Genomic DNA, 19,668 nt, shown 5'->3' on the forward strand with positions numbered 1-19,668 from the left:
GTAGTTGAATGAGGAAATATGATGCTCAGAAACGTTTTCACATGTCGGACCTTGAAGAATGTTTGCCTGATACAGTATCAACATGTATTTTTACAATGCATACAATATGCTCAAACAAGAAAGGGAGATGTGTGTTTAGATAGTTTAGACTGGAAAGTGATCAAAAGATGAAACGGACACTTAAAACAGAGAATAGGAGTTGTAGTTCCATGGGACGGAAATGCTGTGGTAATTTGTTTATTTGATCTGGTAGTCTTCTGTAAAAGATGATAGGTGGGCTTTATCACTTGGCAGTCGGCCATTTTACGCACTCAAAGGGTCCTGGTGTGTGTGCGTACATGCATGTGTACGTGACGGTATGCCTTTGTACGTGCGTGCATGTGTGTGTTTGTTTGCATGTGGTGGGAGATTCCCAAGCAAGTGTTTATGGAACAGCTGACTTTAGCTAAACCTCAGTTTCTAGTTTATTATTCCAGATTTATGGAAGGTGACTAGTTTATTTAGGCTTACTTGTGTTATTCCAGGGGTAAGATTTTTTATCAGAGTGCCTGTGTTATTGCAGTTTTGTGGAGTTTACTTATCTTATGTATATTTTGCAAAAAACATTGTAGAGCAGAGAAAATGGAAAGCACTTAATTTGTTGCCTTTGTGAGCAATGTTTCACAGTACACAATCTAATTTCCCCTTAAATGTCCCATGTTGGGAGGATGACAATGAGTTAATGTGTATGTACATATTTGTTCAGCTGTAGCTTTTACAATTTACTACTGCAAAGGTTATTCCCCCTATTACTACTGATCCACTAAACTATTTACAACTGCTAAACTCATTATCTAACTAATTTGAGTCAGTGCCAGCTCCAGCAATAAATATATTCAGACATGATCCCCAACTGAGTTTAGCCATAGACTCTACTTTAAAATACCTCTAAGCTCCACTAGAGGGAGTAAGTGTTATCAAACTTGTCCCCGCTATTTGAATGAGTCGTATCAGATGCACTACACATGTCCTACAAAGCATTGTTGTGGAGGATTGCACCTTTTTGGTCATTATCACATTTTATGTTTTATAGTGAGTCAAAAGTGAATCACTGCATAGTTGTTGTGATACTTGAGGCCATCTGGTAGAGTTTTCCTTATTAGCTCATTTAAACTCTGTGAAGAAAAGAGCCGTCTGCCAGTGCTGTGAGAGTGAATAAGGCACTAGTTTCTGCAGAAACAGTTTAGATGATAAATCTTTAGAAGAAGGAATGTGATTGTCACTATTCTGTTGAGGTCCTTGTCTGTTCAGCATTGTTGGACTCAGGAAGCTCCCTTTGACCTAGCCCCCCTGTCTTCTCTCCTCTTCACCTCATTCTCTCACCTACAGTTACAAAGACAATCTCCATCCTCGTACTGCCAGTCTGTACAGTCCTTTTTGCTGTCTACTGTCCACTTCCACAGCTCCTCCCCCTTCTGGCTGTCCATAGGCGAATCATACATGTCCCTTCCTGGCTGACCCCTGAGCCCTGCGGTTCATCTGGTGCAGCAGGAGCAGGAAGAGGGCAGAGACGATGAGGGCCACGCCTGCCATGAGGAAGCCTGTCCCATAGTCACTCATTTTGTCTATAAGGAATCCTGGGTGAATAAAAGATGGGACACAATTATTACCATGTCCATGCATGTATAGTCATCTTCCATAATTATGGGATATAAGGAATTTGTTCCCCTCACTAAGGATTGCTGCTATTGCCACACACTAAGCTGTTTAAGAACACCACAGGCCAACCCATATCTTGCTTTTAACTCTTCCTTTATGTTCGATTCGGCCTACACCGTTCATGTTCCGGGTCAATTTGACCCGTACAGTAAGTAATCAAGCTCATAAAATGTATGATTTTAACCTCCTAAAATGTATTTTCCGGTAGCTGAGAATGTCCTTTTTCCCCTGAGTTGATAGACCAGCTGTTCAATTCTTTTTGCTAAATGTTTGATTACTGTACCAAAGTCATAAATTATTCAAATTATTTCTTGACAAACATCAGATCACTATCCCTTTGAATATCACAGGGAAACATACTTATATCCTTATGATCATCATGGATAGATCTTTACTGTACATAAGACCGTTAGTCTCTAGCACAAAGGTCAAGGTCAAATTGACTTAAAATTGGATTCAGATCAGTGTTGCTCAGCTTCTGAGCATCATAGGGAAATCAAACGTATATCTATGTGATCAGCATGGTTGTCAACAGCTCCCTAGGAGAGGTGGGTGTGAAGTCAGGCGCAGGAGAGTAAAAATATAGATAAGGCGTTTATTCACGAGTCCAACCATAGAATGGGAACAGGACCAACAGTAGCCCAACGAAATGCCCTGGAACACAGTCCAGAAAAATACATAAGTCTTAACCGAACAAATATAAATGCAACCCAAACCAATGACAGATAACAAACAATCCCGCACAACAACAAACAGGTAGGGCGAGAATAAATACCCCACTACTGACCTAAACTAGACACAGGTGACACACAAGACAGACAAAACCAAACGAAAAGGAAAAAGGATCGGTGGCAGCTAGTAGACCGGCGACAACGACCGCAGAGCGCCGCCCGAACAGGGAGAGAAGCCACCGTCGGTGGAAGTCGTGACAATGGTTGCAACATTCCTGTTCAGTAAGCAGCGTGTTTCTAGGACACACTGCTCAAATGTTATATAGACCAAGGTGAAATTGTGGGTCAAATTCAGATCTGTGTTGCTCAACATCTGAGCATCATAGGGAAATATACACACATTATTATATATATATATATATATAACGTGTTTTACAAGCTTGAGATACATACTTAGGAAAGTAAACTCAGCAATAAAACGTCTGGTGTTCAACCTTCCCAAGTTCTCTCACATCACCCCGCTCCTCCGCACACTCCACTGGCTACCAGTTGAAGCTCGCATCTGCTACAAGACCATGGTGCTTGCCTACGGAGCTGTGAAGGGAACGGCACCTCCGTACCTTCAGGCTCCGATCAGTCCCTACACCCAAAGAAGGGCACTGCGTTCATCCACCTCTGGCTTGCTCGCCTCCCTACCTCTGCGGAAGCACAGTTCCCGTTCAGCCCAGTCAAAACTGTTCGCTGCTCTGGCACCCCAATGGTGGAACAAGCTCCCTCACGACGCCAGGACAGCGGAGTCAATCACCACCTTCCAGAGACACCTGAAACCCCACCTCTTTAAGGAATACCTGGGATAGGATAAAGGATTACTTTATCCTATCCCACGTATTCCTTAAAGATGTGGGGTTTCAGGCTCATCCTGACATGACAATGCCACCAGCCATACTGCTCGTTCTGTGCGTGATTTCCTGCAAGACGGGAATGTCAGTGTTCTGCCATGGCCAGCAAAGAGCCTGGATCGCAATCCCATTGAGCACGTCTGGGACCCGTTGGATCGGAGGGTGAGGGCTAGGACCTCCCCCCTTTGTTCAGGGACACATTATTCCATTTCTGTTAGTCACATGTCTGTGGAACTTGTTCAGTTTATGTCTCAGTTGTTGAATCTTGTTATGTTCATACAAATATTTACACATGTTAAGTTTGCTGAAAATAAACGCAGTTGACAGTGAGAGGACGTTTCTTTTTTTGCTGAGTTTAGAAGGGTCGCTACTTCCGGCGCCGACAGAGATGACCGCCTCGCTTCGCGTTCCTAGGAAACTATGCAGTATTTTGTTTTTTTTATATGTGTTATTTCTTACATTGTTACCCCAGGAAATCTTAAGTTTTATTATAAACAGTCGGGAGGAACTATTGGATATAAGAGCAACGTCAACTCACCAACATTATAACCAGGAATACGACTTTCCCGAAGCGGATCCTCTGTTTGGTCCACCACCCAGGACAATGGATCGGATCCCAGCCGGCGACACAAAACAACAGCGCCGCAGAAGGGGCAGACGCAGCGGCCTTCTGGTCAGGCTCTGTAGATGGGCACATCGCGCACCGCTCCCAAGCATACTACTCGCCAATGTGCAGTCTCTTGACAACAAGGTAGATGAAATCTGAGCAAGGGTTGCCTTCCAGAGAGACATAAGAGATTGTAACGTTCTTTGTTTCACGGAAACATGGCTCACTCGGGATACGTCATCAGAGTCGGTACAGCCACCTGGTTTCTTCACGCATCGCGCCGACAGAAACAAACATCTCTCTGGTAAGAAGAAGGGTGGGGGTGTATGCCTTATGATTAACGAGACGTGGTGTGATCATAACAACATTCAGGAACTCAAGTCCTTTTGTTCACCTGACCTAGAATTCCTTACAATCAAATGCCGACCGCATTATCTACCAAGAGAATTCTCTCCGATCATAATCACAGTCGTGTATATACCCCCCAAGCAGACACATAGACGGCCCTGAAAGAACTTCAATTGACTCTATGTAAACTGGAAACCACATATCCTATCCCCATATTGTAGCTGGGGATTTTAACAAGGCTAATCTGAAAACAAATCTCCCTAAATTTTAGCAAAACCCCGGATCATTGTTATTCTAACTTCCGCGACGCATACAAAGCCCTTCCCCGCCCTCCTTTCGGAAAATCTGACCATGACTCCATTTTGTTGCTCCCAGCCTAAAGACAGAAACTAAAACAGGAAGCACCCGTGCTCAGGTCTGTTCAACACTGGTCCAACCAATCGGATTCCACGCTTCAAGATTGCTTCGATCACGTGGACTGGGATATGTTCCGCATAGCATCGGACAATAACATTGATGAATACGCTGATTCGGTGAGCAAGTTTATTAGCAATAAAACCTTCCCCAACCAGAAACCGTGGATTGATGGCAGCACCCGTGCTCAGGTCTGTTCAACGCTGGTCCAACCAATCAGATTCCACGCTTCAAGATTGCTTCGATCACGTGGACTGGGATATGTTCCGCATAGCATCGGACAATAACATTGATGAATACGCTGATTCGGTGAGCAAGTTTATTAGCAATAAAACCTTCCCCAACCAGAAACCGTGGATTGATGGCAGCACCCGTGCTCAGGTCTGTTCAATGCTGGTCCAACCAATCGGATTCCACGCTTCAAGATTGCTTCGATCACGTGGACTGGGATATGTTCCGCATAGCATCGGACAATAACATTGATGAATACGCTGATTCGGTGAGCAAGTTTATTAGCAATAAAACCTTCCCCAACCAGAAACCGTTTATTGATGGCAGCATTCGCGCAAAACTGAAAGCGCAAACCACTGCTTTTAATCAGGGCAATGTGACCGGAAACATGCCCGAATACAAACAGTGTAGCTATTCCCTCCGCAAGGCAATCAAACAAGCTAAGCGTCAGTATAGAGACAAAGTAGAGTCGCAATTCAACGGCTCAGACACAAGAGGCATGTGGCAGGGTCTACAGTCAACCACGGACTACAAAAGGAAAACTAGCCCCATCGCGGACCACAATGTCTTGCTCCCAGACAAACTAAACAACTTCTTTGTTCACTTTGAGGACAATACAGTGCCACTGACACGGCCCGCTACCAAAACCTGCGGGCTCTTCTTCACTGCAGCTAACGTGAGTAAAACATTTAAACGCATTTAAAAGTTAACCCTCGCAAGGCTGCCGGCCCAGACGGCACCCCCAGCCGCATCCTCAGAGCATGCGCAGACCAGCTGGCTGGTGTGTTCACGGACATATTCAATCAATCCTTATCCCAGTCTGCAGTTCCTACATGCTTCAAGAGGGCCACCATTGCTCCTGTCCCTAAGAAAGCAAAGGTAACTGAGCTAAATGGCTATCGCCCCGTAGCACTCACTTCCATCATCATGAAGTGCTTTGAGAGATTAGTCAAGGACCATATCACCTCCACCCTACCTGACACCCTAGACCCACTCCAATTTGCTTACCGCCCCAATAGGTCCACAGACGACGCAATCGCAATCACGCTGCACACTACCCTAACCCATCTGGACAAGAGGAATACCTATGTAAGAACGCTGTTCATCGACTACAGCTCAGCATTTAACACCATAGTAACCTCCAAACTCGTCATTAAGCTTGAGACCCGGGGTCTCGACCCTACCCTGTGAAACTGGGTCCTGGACCTCCTGGACTTCCTACCCTCGCCCCCAGGTGGTGAGGGTAGGAAACAACATCTCCACCCCGCTGATCCTCAACACTGTTGCCCCACAAGGGTGCGTTCTCAGCCCTCTCCTGTACTCCCTGTTCACCAATGACTGCGTGGCCATGCACACCTCCAACTCAATCATCAAGTTTGCAGACGACACTACAGTGGTAGGCTTGGTTACCAGCAACGACGAGACGGTCTACAGGGAGGAGATGAGGGCCCTCGGAGTGTGGTGTCAGGAAAATAATCTCACACTCAATGTCAACAAAACAAAGGAGATGATCGTGGACTTCAGGAAACAGCAGAGGTAGCAGCCCCCTATCCACATCGACGGGACAGTAGTGGAGAAGTTGGACATTTTTAAGTTCCTCGGTGTACACATCACAGACAAACTGAAATGATCTACCCACACAGACAGCGTGGTGAAGAAGGCGCAACAGCGCCTCTTCAACCTCAGGAGGCTGAAGAAATTCGGCTTGTCACCAAAAACACTCAGAAACTTTTACAGATGCACAATCGAGAGCACCCTGTCGAGCTGTATCACCGCCTGGTACGGCAACTGCTCCGCCCACAACCGTAAGGCTCTCCAGAGGGTAGTGAGGTCTGCACAACGCATCACCGGGGGCAAACTACCTGCCCTCCAGCACACATACACCACCCGATGTCACAGGAAGGCCAAAAAGATCATCAAGGACAACCACCTGAGCCACTGCCTGTTCACCCTACTATCATCCAGAAGGTGATGTCAGTACAGGTGCATCAAAGCGAGGACCGAGAGACTGAAAAACAGCTTCTGTCTCAAGGCCATCAGACTGTTAAACAGCCCTCACTAACTTTGAGTGGCTGCTGCCAACATACTGACTCATCTCTAGCCTCTTTATTAATGAAAAATTGATGTAATAAATGTATCACTAGCCACTTTAAACAATGCCACTTTATATAATGTTTACATACCCTATATTACTCATATCATATGTATATACTGTACTCTATACCATCTACTGCATCTTGCCTATGCTGTTCGGCCATCGCTCATTCATATATCTGTATGTACATATTCTTATTCATTCCTTTACACTTGTGTGTATAAGGTAGTTGTGAAATTGTTAGATTACTTGTTAGATATTACTGCATGGTCGGAACTAGAAGCACAAGCATTTCGCTACACTCGCATTAACATCTGCTAACCATGTGTATGTGACAAATAAAATTTGAATTGGTGGAAAAATTGCTTAAAATAGTATTTTAGTGATTTCAAACTCTTTTCCGGGTCAAATTTCCCCAGAACATAAGGGAAGGGATAATCAACATAAAACTTTGATTTAGCTAAATTTTCTGTATCTTAAAATAGCCTTGTAAATGAACTTGAAACAGAATTTGGTGATCTGATATTTTGATATCATGCTAATCCAAAGAGCTTTCATTGTGTTGATAATGATCCCTGGGCTGTAGTCTCTCTGCTAAGCCCCTCTCCCCCTCCCTCTCTCTCTCTCTCTCTCTCTCTCTCAGCAGTAGTGTTTAATCAGAGGAAGGAGTAATGGAGAAAGAGAGAAAGGACCAGCGGCAACTGGGTGGAACTCAACTCTGGCCGAGAAACAATATGGTTCCCTCTTACAAACTGGATCAGGCCTACATTAATTTACAAAGCAATTACACGGATCGTTATGATACAGTGAGAACTACATTCCTTCCTCCTGAAATCCAGCCTCTCCAACTTCAACAACTCACGTCTCTTCTCTATTACTGACAGGAAAATTATAAACTCAGTTAATTGTCTCCTGGAATAGCTATAGCCACAATTAAAGTCATGTTTTTTCTTGGGTGACGGGGCCAGAGTTTGACATAAGAGGTTTTTCCACTTGATGTAGTGTTGAAGGTGCTCTGAGACAAAACACTTTCTGGCATGCCCCGAGCTGTGTGGTGCTAAGCCAAGCCCTGATTTGGCAGCCTATATTTACTGCTATTGTTTAGACCAGAGGGGCAAAATATTACCACCTCAGTAATCAACTCCAAATGCTATGGTTATCAGAGCTTTTCTGAAGGCAGTGGGGCACGTCTATACTGTTAGTATTCTTCCACTATGTTGTATTGTGTGTTTTTGGACTGTGATCCAACAGAGTTAACATTTAAGAGTACCTTTGCTATTTATATTTTTACCCAATGTTGTGAGTGCAGTTGTTCACAAGGTCTTTGAAGAATCATGGTCTGTGAAACATTATTTAACATTCAGACAAAGAGCTGGAGCGGAGTGTGTGTGTTAGAAGAGGAAGTCAATGGAGAGGAAACCCATCCCAGAGAAATACATTTATTATGGGGTCAATAGCCCGTGAAATTAACTGTAAAGCACAATGATATATATTTGTGCACAGTCTCTGAATATAGGATCTCTGTATATGAATGTTAGTAAAAACCATCATCTACTGGAGGATGACCATTCGAAGGAAGAGCTCAAATCCCTTAATGGTTAGCTACATGAAGTGATGTTCAATTAAAACCAGAACATGGTTACAATAATCACACGGTTCATAACTCAAGGTTACATTTTCTATAAGCAAATGACTTTTGGAATTGCAGAGACAAGGTCATAGAGAATACCCTTGAGCTAATGACAGATGAGCTCACCTGCGATGGGCGGCCCCAGGAGGCCACCGCTGCTGCGGATGAGCATGAAGAAGCCGAGGGCACTCCCCAGCCGCTGCACGCCTACCACCTCAGCCAGCACGGTGATGTGGATGGAGACGGTGGCCCCGTACACCAGGCCATAGGCTGAACTGAAGGCAGCCAGCTCAAGGAAGGAGGAGGCGAGGGGACACAGCAGCAGGACTATACCCAGCAAGATCACAGTGGCAGTCAGCTGCTGCACCATCTCCACTAGACGCAGGTTGGCCACCCAGCCGAAGAACACCCGGCCCGTCAGGTCCAGAACTGCTGAGATGGACATGAGGGCAGTTGCCTGGTACTCCTCTACTCCCTGGCTCCGGGCATAGGGCACAAGGAAGAGGGCCGGGGCAAAAAAGCCCAAAGCAGCAAACACTCCGAACATGGAGTAGACCATGAAGCGGGGGTTGGTGATGAGTGTGTAGTCCACGTAGCGCTGGACTTTGCTCCATAGCTCAGCCTTTCTGGCCTTCTGGGCTTGGGCCTTACCTGTCCCCTCCACTGTCCCCTCAGAGCTGGATTTAGTCTGGGATAAGGCATCCAACGGCAAGTCTCCTTCCTCCTCTCTGACCTCCTTGGGAGGCAGCTTAGTGGGGGTGTTCAGGGGGCGCAGTAACATCCCACAAACACACAGGTTGAGCTGCAGGCCCCCCAGCACTAGCATGGCCCCCCTCCAGGAGTAGTGGTCCACCAGCAGCTGGAACAGGGGAGTAAACAGGAAGGTGATGATGCACTCTCCAGCGCTGGCCAAGGCGTTGGCCATGGGCCTCCTCTTCTCAAAATACCAGCCCACCATGGTCACTGTGGGGGTCCAGGTCAGGGCATAACCAAAACCTACAGGGCAAGTAAAGACCACAGCACTGTATGTGGGACTGGAGAAATAATTAATTTAAGGAAAGATTGGGATTGGGGGGTTGAACTTATTAGAAACATAGTTAAATTGCAGTCAGTTCTCATAAATCATGAACAGAATGCATCAATGATTCGTATGTCCTTCAACTTTCTGAAGAAGTAACGTCTGTTTCAATGCGCCTGTGTGATGTTGTGTAGCCAGTTAGCATGCCTAAACAGTCATTTCTAAAAAGGCTTTCCCATAAAACCTTCTCAATGAAATGGTGACTAGGCCTACCTGGCAGAATGACATCATGATGATTTGTATCATCGGGTGGGCATTTGTTTTGCAAACTCTTCCCATCACATGAAACACCGCTACAAGAACCGCTACAGACATCTAGCGCTAGCCAAACTCAATGGTCTCTAGCTGGTGCACAGTTGAATTAAAGGTCAACTACACCTTCACCACCCCCCCCCCCCTCCCCAGACCTCAAAAGTGATTTAGTTTAAGCATTCTTGTTGACTTATAATATCAAATATGGTTGTTTTTCTATTTAAAAAAGTATGTTTTTGAGAGTGAAAAACAGAAGAAAATAGGGAAAAATCCCAAACCTGGAATAACGAATCCGAGAAAATGGAAATTGGCAAAATAAATGTAAATAATGTTAATTATCATGCTCTATGTATTCCTGTTTGGGGAGACTGAGATTAACATTACATGTCATGACAAACCTTAAGCGCAGATGAAAAAGCCCAACTCCCCCTGCCCTAGGACACTATTTTCTCTATCTATTGTGGTTTAGAAAGTAAGGAGTATTGAGATGAATTAAATGCGTATTATCTACTTGTTATTCACAACAACAACAAAAAACTTTTAAAAAGTGCCATTTTTTTAATCACTTTTTGGGTCCTAACTAATTTGCATACCTGATCTATGTGTGTTTGTATCTATACTGTCAGACCACTTACCAGTTAGGAGCCCAACAGTGATGTAAAGTTGAACCAGGTTCTGGGCGTAAGCCCCAGCCACCATCCCCACACAGCTCAGCAGACCCCCTATCATCACCACGGCCCGGTGGCTGTAGCGAGCACTCAGAGCAGACGCCATGGGGGCTAAACAGGGAAACACAGGAGAACCAGTCAGACTAAGCATCAAAACTTTGTGAAAGACAAATGCAGCCAAGAGTTCTAAACTGATGTGAAGTTTACAGTGCTGATTACATTTCCATATTCTATTGTAATCCTGTTAATCTGAACTCTCATCTGATTGCAACTAGTTTGATTAATTTATCTGTTTCTCATCAACACATCTTAGTGCTCTTCATGTACACTCTTTTTCTCTTATAGATTTGTTTTCTTGTGGTTTTTACTCTTTGACTGAGGTGGCATCAATTACACACTCCAAAAGCTCTGGTCAGAAATGAGAGTGGTGAGCTTCAGCAAAACATAATTGTGCTTCTAGGGTGGGGGTCTGGCGACTAGGCGATTTATTTTTACTTTTTCTTCAAATTTCATGCACAAGATTACTTTTTAATATATCACTTAACACTACAGCTAGCAAGATGGAATGTTAATGGGATGAATGGCCAAAATAAACGAGCGGCCTGCTTAGATACTTTTGTAGACATAACATTTATGTTATATTTATTCAAGAGTCCCACCTAAAATAATCTGATGCCCAAAGATTTGCAAACAGGCATTATGTTGCAGTGTCATCCTCTGTAGATCCCAAAACTCGTGGCTCCCTTGTTGTCATGAGACGTAGTTTAACATGGACTGTTCTGGGAAAATATGGTAGCGCTGACGGTAGGATATCATATAACAAAACTGCAATCTCAGATAGGAAAATGGCTTTCATATCAGTACATGCTCCAACCCAGTATGAGCCTACTTTTTTTTTGATCTAACCATGTTGGTGGCAGATATTACAGATTTTTCTCTGATCATATGAATGCCATTTTATTAACTTTGGCCACCAATCTCAAATGGCTTTCACACCCGTGTCGGTGGCATTTAGAAACCTGGTCAGGGATTTTAATCTCACTGACATAGGACTATGTCTAGACAATTTTGTTTTTACTCTGCTAGACATAAATCCTACTCCAGAATAGATTACATTCTATCTTCCAACACTGCATTCTCAGATATTCATAATGCATCGATATGCCCATGTCCACTATCTGATCATGGCTTAGTCAGAGCATCATGCCGGCATTTCAATGTAACGTTAATAAAGAACAAACCATTTAGTACTCTATTTGAAAACTAACTAGTTTAACTAACACAGATTGTTGGGTCTGTTGAAGATGTCCTTATCCAGCTCAGCATTCCATAGTGCCTTCCAAGCTCATTACTAAGCTAAGGACCCTGGGACTGAACACCTCCCTCTGCAACTGGATCCTGGACTTCCTGACAGGACAACACCAGGTGGTGAGGGTAGGCAACAACATATCTGCCACGCTGACCCGCAATATGGGGGCCTCATAACCTCTCTGGGACATCTGGGACGCTAGCGTCCCACCCGCGGTACACACTATCAACAGCCAGTGAAATAGCAGGGCGGCAAATTCAAAACAACAAAAATCTCATAATTCAAATTTCTCAAGCATACAAGTATTATACACCATTTTAAAGATAAGATTCTCCTTAATCTAACCACAGTGTCCGATTTCAAAAAGGCTTTACAGCGAAAGCATAACATTAGATTATGTTATGACAGTGCCGAGACAAGAAAAACCACACAGCCATTTTCCAAGCAAGGAGAGGCGTCACAAAAACCAGAAATACAGCTAAAATGTATCACCAACTTTTGATGATCTTCATCAGATGACACTCCCAGGACTCAATGTTACAAAATACATGTATGTTTTGTTCGATAAAGTTCATATTTATATCCATAAACCCCATTTTACATTGGCACGTGATGTTCAGAAAATGTATTCCCACCAAAACCCCTGGTGAATGAGCACATCAATTTACAAAAATACTCATCATAAACGTTGATAAAATTTCCAACAGTTATTGAAAGAATTATAGATATACTACTCCTTAATGCAACCGCTGTGTCAGATTTTAAGATCATTTTACGGCGAAAGCACATTTTTCAATATTCTGAGTACAGAGCTCAGGCATCAAAGCAAGCTATACAGTTACCCCCCGAGTTCTGGAGTCAACTAAACAAAGAATTAGTATTATAAATCTTCCCTTACCTTTGCTGATCTTCGTCGGAATGCACTTCCAGGACTCCCACAAGAAATGTTATTTTTGTTCGAAAAACTCCATATTTATTTCCAAATACCTCCGTTTTGTTCGCGCGTTCAGATCACTAATCCAAAGGCATAACGCGAGACTGCAAAACCAGAGATGAAAAGTCAAATAGTTCCATTACCGCTCATAGAAACATGTCAAATGATGTTTACAATCAATCCTTAGGGTCTTTTTAACATAAAACTTCGATAATATTCCAACCGGACAATAGCGTATTCATTACAGAGGAAAAAGAAGGAGTGGCGCGCCAAGCGTGCCCACGCAGTAAACAACTCACTGCTCCCAGGCAGTCCACTGATTGAGCTCCTATTCTCTGCCCAGTAACAGTAGACGCATGAAACAAGTTTCTAAAGGCTGTTGACAGCCAATGGAAGCCTTAGGAAGTGCAAAATGACCCCACAGACACTGTAGTTTGAATAGGGATTAGATAGAAAAACTACAAGTCACTTCCTGGTTGGATTTTTTCTCAGGTTTTTGCCTGCCATATGAGTTCTGTTATACTCAGACATCATTCAAACAGTTTTCTATCCAAATCTACTAATAATATGCATATCTGACCTTCTGGGCCCGAGAAGCAGGCAGTTTAATTTGTGCACGGATTCATCTGAATTTCTGAATACTGCCCTGTCACCAAGAAGTTAAGGGTGCATTCTTAATCCCCTCCTGTACTCCCTGTTACCCCACAACTGCATGGCCAAGCACGACTCCAACACCATCATTAAGTTTACCCGACGACACAATGGTGGTAGGCCTGATCACTGACGACGATGAGACAGCCTATAGGGAGGAGGTCAGAAACTTGGCAGTGTGGTGCCAGGACAACAACCTCTCCCTCAATGTCAGCAAGACAAAGGAGTTGATTGTGGACACAGGAAACGGAGGGTTGAGCATGCCTCCATTCACATCGACAGAGCTGCAATGGAGCGGGTTGAGAGCTTCAAGTTCCTTGGTGTCCACATCACTAAGGATCTATCGTGGTCCAAACACACCAACACAGTTGTGAAGAGGGCACGACAACGCCTCTCCCCCCTCAGGATGCAGAAAAGATTTGGCATGGGCCCTCAGATCCTCGAAAGGTTCTACAGCTGCACCATTGAGAGCATCTTTACTGGCTGCATCACCACATGGTATGGCAACGGCTTGGTATCCTACCGCAAGGCGCTATAGAGGGTAATGCGGATGGCCCAGTACATCACGGGGTCCAAGCTCCCTTCCATTCAGGACTTTTATACCATGCAGTGTCAGAGGAAGTCCCTAAAAATTGTCAACGACTCCAGCCACCCAAGTCATAGACTGTTCTCTCTGTTACTGCTTGGCAAACTGTACCAATACACCAAGTCTGGAATCAAACAGGACCCTGAACATGCATAAGACTGCTAAATAGTTAATTAAATAGTTAATCAAATAGCTACCCTGACTATCTGCATTGACGCTTTTTGCAATAACTTTGACTCGTTATATACGCTGCTAGTACTGTTAATTATCTGTCACTTTATTCCTAGTTATATATATACTACCGATCAAAAGTTTTAGAACACCTACTCATTCAAGGGTTTTTCTGTATTTTTACTATTTTCTACATTGGGCTTTTTAACCAAAAAGGAGAGTGATGGAGTGCTGCATCAGATGACCTGGCCTCCACAATCCCCCGAACTCAACCAAATTGAGACGGTTTGGGATGAGTCGGACCGCAGACTGAAGGAAAAGCAGCCAACAAGTGCTCAGCATATGTGGGAACTCCTTCAAGACTGTTGGAAAAACATTCCAGGTGAAGCTGATTGAGAGAATGCCAAGAGTATGCGAAGCTGTCATCAAGGCAATGGGTGGCTATTTGGAGAATCTCAAATATATTTTGATTTGTTTAACACTTCTTTGGTTACTACACGATTCCATACGTGTTATTTCAAAGTTGTGATGTCTACACTATTATTATACAATGTAGAAAACAGTAAAAATAAAGAAAAACCCTTGAATGAGTAGGTGTGTCCAAACTTTTGACTGGTACTGTAGGTGTCCCTACATCACCCTGGCTAAAGCTGTCAGCTGCTTAAAACCCTATACTGACACCTGGTGGTTAATATCTCAGAAGACTGTCATGGATAGTTTTTTTTTTTTAACCTTTATTTAACCAGGTAGGCAAGTTGAGAACAAGTTCTCATTTACAATTGCGACCTGGCCAAGATAAAGCAAAGCAGTTCGACACATACAACAACACAGAGTTACACATGGAGTAAAACAAACATATTTACAGATGGGCTGTGTACAACTGCAGCGATCAGTAAGCTGCTCTGACAGCTGACGCTTAAAGTTAGTGAGGGAGATATAAGTCTCCAACTTCAGTGATTTTTGCAATTCGTTCCAGTCATTGGCAGCAGAGAACTGCAAGGAAAGGCGGCCAAAGTAGGTGTTGGCTTTGGGAATGACCAGTGAAATATACTTGTTGGAGCGAGTGCTACGGGTGGGTGTTGCTATGGTGACCAGTGAGCTGAGATAAGGCGGAGCTTTACCTAGCAAAGACTTATAGATGACCTGGAGCCAGTGGGTTTGGCAACAAATATGTAGCAAGGACCAGCCAACAAGAGCATACAGGTTGCAGTGGTGGGTAGTATATGGGGCTTTGGTGACAAAACGGATGGTACTGTGATAGACTGCATCCAATTTGCTGAGTAGAGTGTTGGAGGCTATTTTGTAAATGACATCGCCGAAGTCAAGGATCGGTAGGATAGTCAGTTTTACAAGGTTATGTTTGGATTGGAGATGCTTAATGTAAGTCTGGAAGGAGAGTTTACAGTCTAGCCAGACACCTAGGTATTTATAGTTGTACACATATTCTAAGTCAGAAATCGTCCAGAGTAGTGATGCTAGTCAGGCGGGTGGGTGCGGGCAGCGATCGGTTGAAGAGCATGCATTTCGTTTTACTTGCATTTAAGAGCAGTTGGAGGCCACGGAAGGAGTGTTGTATGGCATTGAAGTTCGTTTGGAGGTTTGTTAACACAGTGTCCAAAGAAGAGCCAGATGTATAGAGAATGGTGTCGTCTGCGTAGAGGTGGATCAGAGAATCACCCGCAGCAAGAGCGACAACCATATATACAGAGAAAAGAGTCGGCCCGAGAATTTAACCCTGTGGCACCCCCATAGAGATTGCCAGAGGTCCGGACAACAGGCCCTCCGATTTGACACACTGAACTCTATCTGAGAAGTAGTTAGTGAACCAAGTGAGGCAGTCATTAGAGAAACCAAGGCTTTTGAGTCTGCCGATAAGAATACGATGATTGACAGAGTCGAAAGCCTTGGCCAGGTCGATGAAGACGGCTGTACAGTACTGTCTTTTATCGATGGCGGCTATGATATCATAAACAAACTGACATAAACATGTAGTAGAAATGAGTATAGTAGAAATAGTCAAAGAAATGTCCAGAAGAGTTGGAGCCTTTATTTTGATCCACGTTTGCCTTGAATAATACTAGTTTAACTTACTCAGATTTCACTTTAAAGACAGTCCGATTTCATTGGACAAGTCAAGGACAATTCAAGGACAAATCATGTTTTAATTGCCTTCGAACAAGGTTCTCACCTCCACAGTGTATGGTTGCCACAGCGATGGATGTAATCCAGGAGGTTCCTGTTGCTGTGGCCTCAAAGTAGCTGTGGATCTCCATGTAGAACACTCCGAAGGCCTTGATCACTCCAAAGGTCAGCCCAAACACCAGGAAGCAGGCCAGCAGGATGAACCATCCGTAGCCTCCATCAGGGGGTGTCAGAGTCTAGGTGATGTGGGTAAGGCAGAGTCAGGCGCAGGACACAGAGATGAGTAATAATAGTAACTTTACTCAAAAATAATCCTCCAACAAGGAGAACGAAAATCCAGAATCACATAAACGAGACAACTGACAACAATAAACACGCACAAAACCATGATGGCTCCAGAGGGTTAAATAGGGAAATAATTCAAACGAAATGGGAACCAGGTGTGTACAATACAGACAAAACAAATGGAAAAAGAAATGTAGATCGGTGGAGGCTAGAAAGCCGGTGACGTCGACCGCCGAACGCCGCCCGAACCAGGAGAGGCACCAACTTCGGCGGAAGTCATGACAGGGGGGCCCACCGTAAGCTGTTGTCGCTCCCGCACAGTCCCACTCTTCACTGGGGAGTCCATCTCCAACCTTAGGCTGACAGGCTCTTCTCAAGCATCTATGGTAAGATACAGTAATAGATAAGATAATATCAATTTGTTCTTATATCTGTCCATCCTGTTTAAACAGGTGTTGTTGTGACTCCATTTTTTTTTATTGTTTTTTGGATTTCACCTTTTTTTAACCCAGTTGGCCAGTTGAGAACAAGTTCTCATTTACAACTGCGACCTGGCCATAAAGCAAAGCAGTGCGACACAAACAACACAGAGTTACAAATGGGATAAACAAAAGTCGAGTCAAAAACACAATAGAAAAGTCTATATACAGTGTGTGCAAATGTAGTAAGATTAGGGAGGTAAGGCCATAATGGCAAATAAGATATAATTATGGTATGGTAGACCATAATGATTATGGTAGACCATAATGGCAAATAAGATATAAGTCTCCAACTTCAGTGATTTTTGCAATTCGTTCCAGTCATTGGCAGCAGAGAACTGGAAGGAAAGGCGGCCAAAGGGGGAGTTGGCTTTGGGGATGACCAGTGAAATATACCTTCTGGAGCGTGTGCTACGGGTGGGTGCTGCTATGGTGACCAGTGAGCTGAGATAAGGTGGGGCTTTACCTAGCAAAGACTTATAGATGACCTGGAGCCAGTGGGTTTGGCAATGAATATGAAGTGAGGGCCAGCCAACGAGAGCATACAGGTCGCAGTGGTGGGTAGTATATGGGGCTTTGGTGACAAAACAGATGGTACTGTGCTAGACTACATCCAATTTACTGAGTAGAGTGTTTCAGGCTAATTTGTAAATGACATTGCCGAAGTCAAGGATCGGTAGGATACATTTGACATCTTTTAGCATTTTAGCAGACGCTCTTATCCAGAGCGACTTACAGTAGCGAATGCATACATTTCATACAATTTCATACATACCATACTTTTTTTTTCTGTGCTGGCCCCCCGTGGGAATCGAACCCACAACCCTTGCGTTGCAAACACCATGCTCTACCAACTGAGCTACAGGGAAGGCTAGTCAGTTTTACGAGGGTATGTTTGGCAGCATGAGTGAAGGAGGCTTTGTTGCAAAATAGGAAGCCGATTCTAGATTTAATTTTGGATTGGAGATGCTTAATGTGAGTCTGGAAGGAGAGTTTACAGTGTAACCAGACACCTAGGTATTTGTAGTTGTCCACATATTCTAAGTCAGAACCGTCCAGAGTAGTGATGCTAGTCGGGAGGGCTAGTCGGGCGGGCGGGTGTGGGCAGCAATCGATGAAAGAGCATGCATTTCGTTTTACTTGCATTTAAGAGCAGTTGGAGGCCACGGAAGGAGTGTTGTATGGCATTGAATCTCGTTTGGAGGTTTGTTAACACAATATCCAAAGAAGGGCCAGAAGTATACAGAATGGTATCGTCTGCGTAGAGGTGGATCAGAGAATCACCCGCAGCAAGAGCGTCATCATTGATGTATATAGATAAAAGAGATAGAGATAAAGCTCCCTCACAGTCATGCTGATTCCCACGTAAAACAGCCTTTGAGTGACCAAAACATCACCCATAATATTTTTATGTACTTTTTCTCTCATGTCAATCTATCAGGAAGTCTGAAAAGAGTGGGAGGGGAGCTAATAGTCTGAATGGGAGGGGAGCTCAACTTTTACTGACAGTTCTTTGAATTGCCTATGTCGAGCAATGTGTGCTCGATGCTGCAGTAAGATTGCCTCAAGCAAATTTGCTGCTACACAAAGAACTCAAACAAATTGAAATTGCAACATCCAGTCCTGTCATACATCACATCATGGTTTCACTGTTCACGACCTTTAAGTAATCTACACCAGAGTACAACAGATGTGTGAAGTGCAGCCTTCAACAGAGCATTATTATTGCCATCTGAAATAGGTGCCAGCTTCGCTGAACTCCAGAGATATTGCCAGAACTTTAAATTGCTGAAATATTACATTGCAATTTTAACTTTTAATTGTTGCAACAGGAGTTATGAGATAACATACACCCTCTGAAAAAGTCACTGACCTGCCATTACCAGAGGTACAGTATGAGAGCTACTGTATGGATGGTTTACCTGTCATAGTGGTCTGATGAGTGGTTGGCTCAGTCAGTCCCGATCTGTAGGTAGAAAGATCACACTGACACTCACCAGCACAGACACCACACACCAGCACAGACACCACATTAACTCTCCGCCAGGATACAAAGGTTAAAGATGGGGCAGAGAGGGTGAGGGGGGTGTTACAATACCTCACTCTACAAGGAGTTGGACTAATATAGTTAATGAACATAGTTGAGCATGCAAAGATCACCTGCAGAGGACTTCATATAAAGTAGGGGCATTATAAAAGGAATAAGGGGTTTATAAGGCCAGTGTGACCATTACTTTTTAACCAGCCTCTCACTCTGCTGCATAAAGCCAGTAAAAATGAGTCCAATGCTGGTCATTATGTACATATATATCAGTATGGGCAAATGATATTGTCATCCTCAGGTTCATACAAACTTGGCAGAGATACATGTTATGATCACAGATTCATGGTTGCTAGCTAGGCCACATGTGGACTGCCACAGTACCAAAGTGCAATGCAATATGTCAGTATACTGTCTCAAGGACGTTGATTGGTCTCGTTTTGCATTCCTGTTCAGTCATTTTGTTGTATTTTTATGGG

General features: G+C 43.9%; 1 protein-coding gene across 2 annotated transcripts; it reads right to left on the reverse strand.

Moving 5' to 3' along the window:
* Window positions 1-221: 221 nt before the first annotated feature.
* On the reverse strand, window positions 222-19,242 carry si:dkey-246g23.4 (monocarboxylate transporter 2). Of its 2 annotated transcripts, none has more exons than XM_014124266.3 (6): window positions 19,071-19,242; window positions 16,965-17,050; window positions 16,431-16,620; window positions 10,559-10,702; window positions 8,720-9,589; window positions 222-1,616 (listed from the first exon to the last, which is right to left on the reverse strand). In XM_014124266.3, the coding sequence occupies exons 2-6, from the start codon at window positions 17,013-17,015 to the stop codon at window positions 1,474-1,476; spliced, it is 1,398 nt and encodes a 465-aa protein (XP_013979741.1). In that variant the 5' UTR covers window positions 17,016-17,050; window positions 19,071-19,242; the 3' UTR covers window positions 222-1,473. The 2 variants fall into 2 exon arrangements, with proteins under 2 accessions (XP_013979741.1, XP_082813343.1); XM_082957217.1 differs by lacking the exon at window positions 19,071-19,242 and adding an exon at window positions 19,022-19,040.
* Between the last annotated feature and the right edge of the window lie 426 nt (window positions 19,243-19,668).

Source organism: Salmo salar, chromosome 10 (genome assembly GCF_965601325.2).
Source record: "Salmo salar chromosome 10, fSalSal1, whole genome shotgun sequence".
NCBI classification, from domain to species: domain Eukaryota; kingdom Metazoa; phylum Chordata; class Actinopteri; order Salmoniformes; family Salmonidae; genus Salmo; species Salmo salar.

Excerpts from the sequence above, each read along its gene's own strand:
- si:dkey-246g23.4 (XM_014124266.3), bottom strand. The coding sequence starts at position 17,015 with ATGGACTCCCCAGTGAAGAGTGGGACTGTGCGGGAGCGACAACAGCTT. Across the intron at positions 10,703-16,430 it reads GGCAACCATACACTGTGGAG|CCCCCATGGCGTCTGCTCTG; the intron begins GTGAGAACCTTG and ends TTCCCTGTTTAG. Across the intron at positions 9,590-10,558 it reads CACTGTTGGGCTCCTAACTG|GTTTTGGTTATGCCCTGACC; the intron begins GTAAGTGGTCTG and ends CTTGCCCTGTAG.